The sequence below is a fragment of the Gekko japonicus genome, unplaced genomic scaffold, assembly GCF_001447785.1.
Source record: "Gekko japonicus isolate JY-2015 unplaced genomic scaffold, Gekko_japonicus_V1.1 scaffold1400, whole genome shotgun sequence".
Classification (NCBI taxonomy): domain Eukaryota; kingdom Metazoa; phylum Chordata; class Lepidosauria; order Squamata; family Gekkonidae; genus Gekko; species Gekko japonicus.
Window position 1 is genome coordinate 318116 of NW_015166462.1, and position 9398 is coordinate 327513.

The 9398-nt window shown below is 55.7% G+C and overlaps 1 protein-coding gene across 3 annotated transcripts in view; it reads right to left on the minus strand.

Annotated features, from left to right (window-relative positions):
- Window positions 1-1902: 1902 nt before the first annotated feature.
- EPN1 (epsin 1) overlaps window positions 1903-9398 on the minus strand; it is a 35227-nt gene continuing 27731 nt past the window's right edge. For 2 of the 3 annotated variants that reach the window (XM_015412077.1, XM_015412076.1), the window contains exons 8-12: window positions 8080-8344; window positions 6655-6822; window positions 6331-6432; window positions 5636-5878; window positions 1903-4518 (exon numbers count right to left, since the gene is read on the minus strand). In XM_015412077.1, the coding sequence (XP_015267563.1) occupies window positions 4169-4518; window positions 5636-5878; window positions 6331-6432; window positions 6655-6822; window positions 8080-8344 (1128 nt within the window). In that variant the 3' untranslated portion in view covers window positions 1903-4168. The remainder of the gene's footprint in view (window positions 4519-5635; window positions 5879-6330; window positions 6433-6654; window positions 6823-8079; window positions 8345-9398) is intronic. The other variant, XM_015412079.1, reaches the window with a different exon arrangement.

Genomic DNA, 9398 nt, shown 5'->3' on the forward strand with positions numbered 1-9398 from the left:
ATCGCTTTCTTTTGATCTTTGCTCATTTGCATTGCAATTTCAAAATTGTGTGCGTGCTTTTTATTTATTAAATTTCTTAGTGCTGAAGGACATCGGCAGACTGATCTTGGTGCCCACATCAAGCCCTTTTTGGGCACACTTACCTAGGAGGATGGAGGAGAGGTTGATCCCTTCATCCCCACAGTGCACGAGTTTGTCTGTCCGCCCCAGGGTAGAAGACTGATCTTGGTGCCCACATCAAGCCCTTTTTGGGCACACTTACCTAGGAGGATGGAGGAGAGGTTGATCCCTTCATCCCCACAGTGCACGAGTTTGTCTGTCCGCCCCAGGGTAGCTGGCGCAAGCAAATCTAAGCCGAGGTGCAGCCTTTAAACTGCAGTACAAGAAAGAATGCTAGAGTACCAGTCCTCCACTAGGAGATACTCTTAATGCCTAGTTGGTGGCAGCAGGAGGACAACCACGAAACTTCCAAGCTCCTGCATAGGCAGAAATGGAATTTGTGAGACCCTTTCTCCCCGTGCTTCAACACAAAATTTGGCTTTCAATATTGCCCTCGATGCTTTTCAGCGGAGCCACTTCATTATTTAGCTGAGCCACCATGTAGCTGAGGAGCAACCAAGTTCTGCCCATGCCTGTGCAAGCTGACCCTCAGGTCACATACAGACACTCGACTCAGAAGGTCTTCCACCATCCAGCCTTGGTCTCCTCCAGCCAGCCTTGGCACTACGGACCAGTCCTTTCCTTTTCCAACACAGACAATTTCCTCAGAGTTCAGGGACGTGCCAAAGTGTGTTGAATCTAGGCCATTAGCCACCCTGAAGGATGAGCCTTCAGGCTCTGAGTTGTCTACTAATCCCAGGAGCCCATCAGAGGCAGGCCCTGACCCGGATAGCCCAGGCTAGCCCGATCTCCAAAGCAAAGCAGGGTCGGCCCTGGTTAGCACCAGGGAAGCCGAGGGTTGCTACGTGGAGGCGGGCAATGGCACACCACGGCTGAACCTCTCTTCCCTTGAAAACCTTATGGGGTCCGCCATGAGTCGCCTGCGTGTTCATGAGGAGAGAAAAAAAATCAGAAACAGAAGTGACTGAAGAGTTACCAAGAGACAGTCAAACGGTGGTAAAATGAGCAGCTGTTGCCATACCTGTATTCTAATGGGCAGGGAAGCTCTCTCTGGTGAGCACCATCCACAACACTTGTGGGGAGAGCAAAGGGCTTTGGGTTGCCCTCTTGGTAATCCCCAAGGTGCCACAGTATTTATTTCAGGACCTTCGGGCCACAAGGGCTTTTATTAAAGGAGCTTTTATTTCAGTATTTATTTCAGGAGCTTCGGGCCACTTTTTCCGACCTGCGGCTGTGCAAACAAGTTCTGAACAACCAAGAACCTTCCCGGCTGGTTCCAGCTTTAAGTGCTGGGCTTGAGCCACATTCACGGCTGAACCCCCCATTCTCCCTAACTTCTGCGTCACCGAGGCCCAGCTCACGCGCACACAGAAATGAGGCGGCCGCATGAGCTGGACCACTTCAGACCACAGGTGGACGATCACCCATCAGAATGCTCCGTGTTAAAAAAAGGCCTCCCGAACAAAAACTGAGCCGCCTGATAGCCTGGCCTAGCCCAGACTCATCAGTACTTGGAAGCGAAGCAGGATTGGCTACGGTCAGTACTTGGATGGGCGATCGCTGGCGGGGATGGCTCTGCAGGGGAAGCCAACGGCAAAGCACCTCTGTCTGTCTCCTGCCTGGAAAACCCCCATGATTCTGTTGACACTGGACGGCACACAACAAAACGAGTTCCAAAAGTTTTAACGGCTCTTATACAACAGAAACAGAACGGTGTAAACGGAGGAACGTCCCTCCTACCCCCACCCCCACCCCGGCAACAAAAGCTAGCCCAGGTGCCAAGCCTCCAGGTGCCATAGAAGAACTTCCATTTATTTCATTTCATTAAGAGGTTTTTTTTTTTTTCTTCTGACGCATACCAGAGCGGTGGGGTGTGTGTGTGTGTGGTATGGGTAGAGGTGGAAAAGAGCCAAGAGAGGGAGGGTCGTACACAGCCAAGATTAACTCTCCCAAAGCCCCTGACCAATGACACAATAATTCTTCAAATATACGGAGGATTGTAGTGGGAAAATATCCCTAAACATGATTGATTGATCGATCCGGGGGGGGGGGGGTAGCATACGCCACCCACTTTGGAAACAATTGCAGGGAACGGGGAGGGGGCAGGAACGAGGGATTCAGCAGATTGTCCTGGATGCTTATGAGTGAGTGCCCCCCCCCAACATAAAAACAGGAACGGACAATCACTTACAGCAGCACCACACACGCATACACACACGCGCACACACACACACAGGCTTTGACCCTCTCTCCCCCACAAGCTGCTGACACAGAAGGGGAGGAGGGGATACGATCATCCAAGACTCCACACACCCCCCATAATGTTTTTCAACCAGTCCAAGGGGTTCAACTATCCTTCCCCCTCCCCAGCAAACACTGCGCTTGTCCGGGACGAAAGTTCAGGGGTGGGGTGGGGGAGAAAAGAGTTAAAAGTTTCATTTGTAAATCCACGGTGCCTCTCCCGGCAGGCCCTCGGGACATGTCGCAAATGGTGGCATGAGAAGAGAACCCCGCGTGGGGAGAAGAGCGGATCGCGCCCAGAAGAGTGAGAGCACCGACTGTGTTTGGACGCCACCCCTGTGAAGAGTGCTGCTGGACAGGTTCCTGGGTGCACGGACCCCTGCCCCCCACCTTCCAAGCAATGTGCACAGGGGGGCAGGGAAAGCGTCTCCCTCAATCCACGAGTCCAAGGCGTCCTGGGTCCGGGCTGCTCGAGTCCACAGACTGGGGTGGGGTGAAGAAGGGGCGGCTCGGCTTTACCAGATGGGCAAGAGGCCTTCGCTAGTCTCCAGGCCCCCAGCACTGGCGCTCCTGCAACTGTTCTCCAGCCCCAGGAAAGCTCCCTTTGACGGTTTCTAGACTCCTTGGACGGCTTCTGGGTTCCTCCTCTGCAGTAGGCTGCGGCGAATGTTTCAAGGCTCCCCAAAGGCATGACACTTTGAACAGGGTTCCATGCTTTGTGTAAAGGTGATTGATTCTCTTAAAGGACCAACTGGAAGGTTACTGAAGGCGGGTCTTCAGGCATGGCCCCGCCCCAGGTAGGCCGGCTCGGCTCCCTGCTCGAGATCCAGCTTTGGCCTTCGGTTAGTGGTTTCCCTCTTGGCCCCAAGGCTGGAGGAGACAGACCAACGATTCCCCTCTGCCTCGACCAGGCCCTCTAGAGTGAGGAGGCCTGACTGATTTTGCCCTAGTCCTACCCTTCAAGGGAAAAAAAAACACAAAAGGCAGAGGAGGGCTGGTCCCAGCTAAAATGGGAAAACGGAGGGGTGGGGGGCGTGGAGTAACACATCTGGAAAAGGGAGAAGTCTAGGGGAAAATGATAATAAAAAGGTTAGCGCTTGCCCCCCATTGTGAATTGATTTGGAAGGGCCTAGCGGTAGGGGGTTGGCGTTTTCCCTTTCTGACTCCCTTTCGCAGGGGCGGGAAAGAGACATGGGGGGGGCACAGTGTGCAAGGGGATGTCCTGTTTTAACACTGCCTCAAGAGGTGGGGCAGATATTGTGACAACTGGGGAGGGTGGCAGAGAGACAGAGAGAGAGATAGAGAGAGAGACAGAGAGAGACAAAGACAGAGAGAGAGAGACAGAGAGAGAGAGACAGAGAGAGAGACAGAGAGAGCCACCTCTACCCCCTACCCTTGTTTTGCCAGTTTCTAATTCTCTCCCCTGCATAGGTCACCCTGGCCTCCCGTAGGGTTGTAGTGAGTTGCCACTTGCTGCTTCTGGAACTGCAGCAAAAACGGACCCTCCCGACCACCCTAAAGGCCAAAGTGGTTGGGGGACGGAGGGACCCTGGCCGCCTGGCCTCTACCAACACAAATGGGGGGACGTCTGCCCAGCCCCTGAAATGAGGGGGTGGAAGAGCTCGAAATAAAAAGTCCTGCCTCTCTCCTTCCTTTTCCACCACCCCACCCCGGCTGTCCCATTCAGCCGTGAAATTTCTTTTTTTGGGGGGGCGGCGGCAGCGGCGCCCTCTGGAAATACAACTGGGCGGGGAGGGGGAAGGGGAGAGAGAGGGGTGGTTCACCACAGGACAAAGACTCCCACCGATTATAGCAAGAACGGGTTGGTGCTCCCCAGGGTGGAGGCCGAGGTGCTGCTGGGGACCATGCCGGCTGGAGGCATGGTGGGAGGGGGCAGCCCCATGGCAGGGAGGCCCATGGGCGGAACGGCCCCCAAGGGCTGCACCCCCACCATTGGGGAGACCGAGGCGAGGGGCATGCCGGGGGCCATGGGAGACACGGAGACCATGGGGGCCGTGGCGGGAAAAGCCGGGGGTGCTGGCTGGGACAGAGGGAGAACCGGACTGACGCGCAGCTGGTTGAGCGAAAGGGGGGTGGCGGCCGTTGCCTGGAAGGGGTTCGTGGCGGAGGCAGACGGGGCGGGAGCGGCGGCAGAACCTGCGGCAGAGATGAGAGAGAGAGGGGGGGGGGGGGGGGGGAGTCATTATGAGGGAAGCCCGGGACTGCCGCCTCCCTTGCCGTGACTCAACGAGCTCCCACCTCCACCTGCTCCCCGTCCCTACAGGACCCCCCCCTGCTCAGAGCCACCCGGAGGGTCCCAAATGCCAGCTGTACCCTGCTTCAGCCCACCAGGTCCCAAGCGGTGAAAACCTTAAAAGCAACCATTATAGGCGGCCGCCCACAGATCCTGGTCTTCTTTTGATCCTCATCTTTGCTTTTTATCATCACAGCGTCGCGGCAAGAACCTCCCACATCAAAACCAAACACTGCCCATTTCGCCCGAGAATCCAGGAGAGACTCAGAGGCTGGCGGCCCTGGAGAACCTGGCGGTCCTAGTTCACGGCCGCTCTGTCCCAACTCCGGGATGGCGGCACGTGAAGCCACGGAGCTGCCTTCTACTGGATCATGGTCCATCAAGGTCAGGATTGTCCACTCAGACGGGCAGGGGCTCTCCGAGGTCTCAGGAAGAGGCCCTTTCCTATCACCTCCTGCCCGGTCCTTTTAACTGGAGATGCCGGGGATCGAACCTGGGACCTTCTGCGTGCAATGCCGAGGCTCTTCCACTGGGCCACAGCCCCCCTACCCCCTTGTAGAAGTAGCTCTAAAATGGAAAGGTAAGTTTTCTAATCCTTACAAGTGCCAAGTAACGGCAGAAAATGTAAGGCCTGACTGATTTCCAGTTTGAGGGTGAGCCTTCAGTGCTGTGCAGATCCCTCCCCTATTAGAATCAACTATACAGGTCTAACAAGATCACACAAAAACGCTTAGTTTGTGCAATCCAGTTGTTGTTTTTTTCCTGGCCACGGGACAAAAAGAATGACCTTGGAACAAAGTTTTCGTACCGACTCCGTACAGTTCCGTTTGCAATCCTGCTCCTAACACCAAAGCCCGTGGAGCGAGAACCAGAGTACCGCTACCGGCCCCACCTCTATCCTTCCAGGCTCTGAGAGGGCAGCAGGACTCAGCTCTTTTTCCCAGCCCAAGAAAGCCAAGGAGAAGTTCAGATCCTGCTGCGATCCACAGGTCGCCCTTGCCCAGGGATCCGAGTGCTTACCGGGCGGCAGGAAGGGGTTGGAGGCCTTTGCGGCGCTGGAGGCGACGGAGGGCTTGCTGACCAACGAGTCCAAGTCGACGAGGGCAGCGTTGGGACCCAGGAACGACTCCGGGGTCTTGCGCGTCGGTTTGGAGGCCTCGGGTAACGATCCACCCACGGTCGCCATGTCGAAAGCATTGGGGCTGTCGGTGCCAATGCCGGCCCGTGAAATCGGCACCTCCCCAGCTAAGAGTGACAGCTCACCTGGGGTCAGGGAGGTGGAAGAAAAGGAAAGCAGGGAGTGGTGGAGACAAGAAAAAAAAGGAGGGGAGAAGACTATTCAGGAAAACAGACACGTGTACACACAGCCACGCGCCGCCGGCAAAGGGCAGCTCTGCGCTCGATGCTCCCAGCGCCGATGAAGTTGTGTGAAACCTAAAGTGGCAAGGCCCAAGTTGAAGAAACTGGCGAGACACAGCCACCCCTCCCCCCCCTGAAATACATGCGGGAACGAGGTTTGCCCTTCTGGGGTGCCAAGCGGCAAGCAGGGAGGGGCTGGCACAGAGGGCCAGCGAGGGGGGGGACCAGTCCAGTCCTACGTGGAACAAGGCCCCTAGGCAGGGCCAGGGGGAAAGGCAGTCAAGGCGGTGGAGGACATGCAAGGGCGCCGGGGTCAGAGGCGAAAAAGGCAGAGCCATGCAGGGAGCAGGGCTCACCTGTGCTACTCCCAGATTTGGGCAGCGCCGGACGCAGGCTGTCGAAATCCGAGAACTCGTCCCCATCGCCGGGGCCGCCAAACTGCTCAAAGCCTCCGCCAGCTGGAGGAGGGGAGGGAGAAGGGAAGGGATGGGGCAGGAGGATTAGCAGGGAGAAGGGGGGGGGAGGAAGGGGCCCGTTCCCATGCCTTCCCATCCTGGCCCGACGGCCCTCGCTTCCTTCCCTTCCTCGCACCTTCTGGGACAAAATCCTGGCTCAAAAGCCTGCTCCCACCCCACCCCACCCCAAAGCCAGGGATTCCTGACGCCCGACTCTCCCCTCACCTGCGGTGCCGTTGGTGCTGGGTTTGGAAGGGGAGCCACCCCAGGGGTCTGAGAACGTTGATGCTGGAGCCCAAGGATCGGGTGCAGGTTTCCCTTGGGATGCCGGAGCTGGACCAGACGCCCAGGGGTCTGTGGGTGGTACTGTTGTGGTCCCGGTGGGACCCCCACCTGGGAGGAGATAGGAATATCAGAGCCTGTTTCGCAAGGACTGGGGGGGGGATAGTCCATTGCAAAGATGGGGGGGGGGCAGGGGGGAACCCGAAAGACGAGCCACGGACAGGCACGTAGAAAGTGACAAAGGGGCAGTGTCGGAAGAGATGTGTGGGACAGGCCTTGAGACCCACTTTTCACACCGAGCTGGAGAAAGATGCTGCTATATTTGCGATCTTTCGGTCCTTAGCATCTGTAATGGTTGGATAACGACAGACGTGCAAGTTCTGTGTTTTAGACAGTAATCCTTCACTGTATTCATTATTATTTTTGAAATAAATTACAATTAGCGGTGTTTGTAAGACCGAACGTAGTTTCAAAGGGTAGCCGTGTCGGTCTGCAGGAGAACAAGTTAAGATTGGAGTCCAGGAGCGCCTCAGCGGCTAAGAAGAGTTTCAGGCTCATAAGCCTTCGAGAGTCAAAGTCCCCTAGACATAGTAGATCAGAAGCGTAGACCTGAGTCCTATTATCCTAGTCAGACGGTGGGAGGGTTGTTGTAACAAATGCTTGCAAGGGAAGCAAAGGTACTATGTATACTGCAATCAGCTTGTTCAGAGCAAAGGTACTATGTATATTGCAATCAGCTTCTTCAGAGAAGACGGGACATACCTGGGGGCAGGGAATTAGCATTTGTAATGAGAGAAGAATCCTATGTCGGGGGGTGGGTGGGAGAGCAGTGTCCATTGTTCAGAACTTGTGAATTAATCTGAGTTCAGCAATCTCAAACTATAGTTTCCCTTTAAAATTCCTTTGTTTGTGTCAGGCTCAAACACACCTGCTAAGCTTCTGCTTCTGGCCCTCTTGCACAACCCAGCCCACGCCCTGGACCTTAGTTAATAGTAATCTCCTAAGCTCTGAGAAGAAAAGAAACCCATCTATACCATGAAAGGCGATTCCCCATTCCTCCATGTGAAGCCAAGCTGGTGACCTGGGGTCAGTCACAGTTCTCTCAGAACTCCCTCACCCCCAAAAACAAGTCTAGCTCGCCATCTAGTGGTACATAATGCTAAAAGAGCTAGAACTTCTGGCTGACAATCTTAGGAACTCCTGGCTACACTACACACAATGCCATACGATGGTGATGATAATATTCAGGGGAGTCGGGGAGTCTAGGAAGAATGATGCTATTAGACTCTGATATTGGGCATAATCAAAAGCTGGTTTAAATATGCTGCACAAGGTCTCCCCCAGCCTCCTAGATGCCCGTGTGCTTACCTTCAGGCTTCCAGGGGTCAGTGCTTGCAGCTGAGGGGCCTCCCCATGGGTCCGAGGGGGCTGCAGGGGGCGCTGCAGGGGGTCCCCACGGGTCTCCTCCTGTAGAGGCTGCGCCAGTAGCAGACGGTCCCCAGGGGTCGGCGGGAGCTGCGGGCACACCTGGGGCAGAGCCACCCCAAGGGTCAGCGGGGGCAGGAGGTCCACCCCAGGGGTCAGCGGCAGGTGGTGGGGTGGTGAAGACATCGGCAAGATCCATGAGTGACGACTGTGTGGGGGATGGAGGGAAAGGACATACTGAGAGAGACGGAGGGAGAGACACCCATACCCTCCTTTCCTCCAGCTGAAAGGCAGTAGCCCGCTTCCCTGTTCTATAGCGCCTGGGGGCCCTCTCTCGCTCGGGCTGCCCACCTACACAACCTGCAGATATTCCAAAATGACTAACGATCTCCAGGTTACAGAGATCGGACCCCTCCGGGAGGAGAACGGCTGCTTCGGACAGTGGCCCCTGCGGCATTCTGTCCTGCTGAGCTCCTCCTCAAACCCCGCCTTCCTCAGGCTCCGCCCCCGAATCTTCCAACTGTCTCCGGAGGAGTTCCGCTCCTCTCTCGGGACTCTGAGACCGTTCTGGAGGGCAGCGGCAGCACTCCGCCTAAAACTAATGCCGCGGCTCACCAAATCGGGCAGTCCAGCATCGCATACCTGCAGCTAAGGGCTCTGAATGGGTCAAAGGTTCACACCCCTCAGTAACCTGGATATGGAGAAGAGCAACCAGCCAAGAGGTTTATGCCATGAAAGAGCCTCCAGGACTGGCTGCTTCCCTCTTTTTTGTTGCTGCACTGAATGGCAAAAAAGATGGAGAGGAGCAGCTGGCCCCAGCTTGGTGGAGGTCCTTCCTACTTCTTGCCCCACCCCTGGATGCAACCTCTGCCCCCTGGAGTTGAGAACTGGCTCGATGGGTCAGGCTGAGGCCCATTCTTTTTCCCATTCTGCTTTCAGTTGTGGCTTACCATGCGCCTCTAAATGCTGGCATTCCCCTGCTGGTTATATTCAGAGGTACAAGCTGCAGGCCAGCAAAGGGATACTGAGGTGATTTGGAAAGCACTCCCCCCCCCCCATGTTCCCGCTAAGCTGTGGGGTCTTGTGAGCAAAAATTCTACTTTGTGAGCTACTGGCATTAAAGTTGTGAGCGAGCGATTTGGCTGCTGCATAAATTAGCTTGCTCTGGAGCCATCCTTCCTGAGCTAAGACAAAAAATGTGTGAGCTGGAGTCTGAAAAACTGTGAGCTAGCTCACAGTAACTCAGCTTAGAGGGAACACTG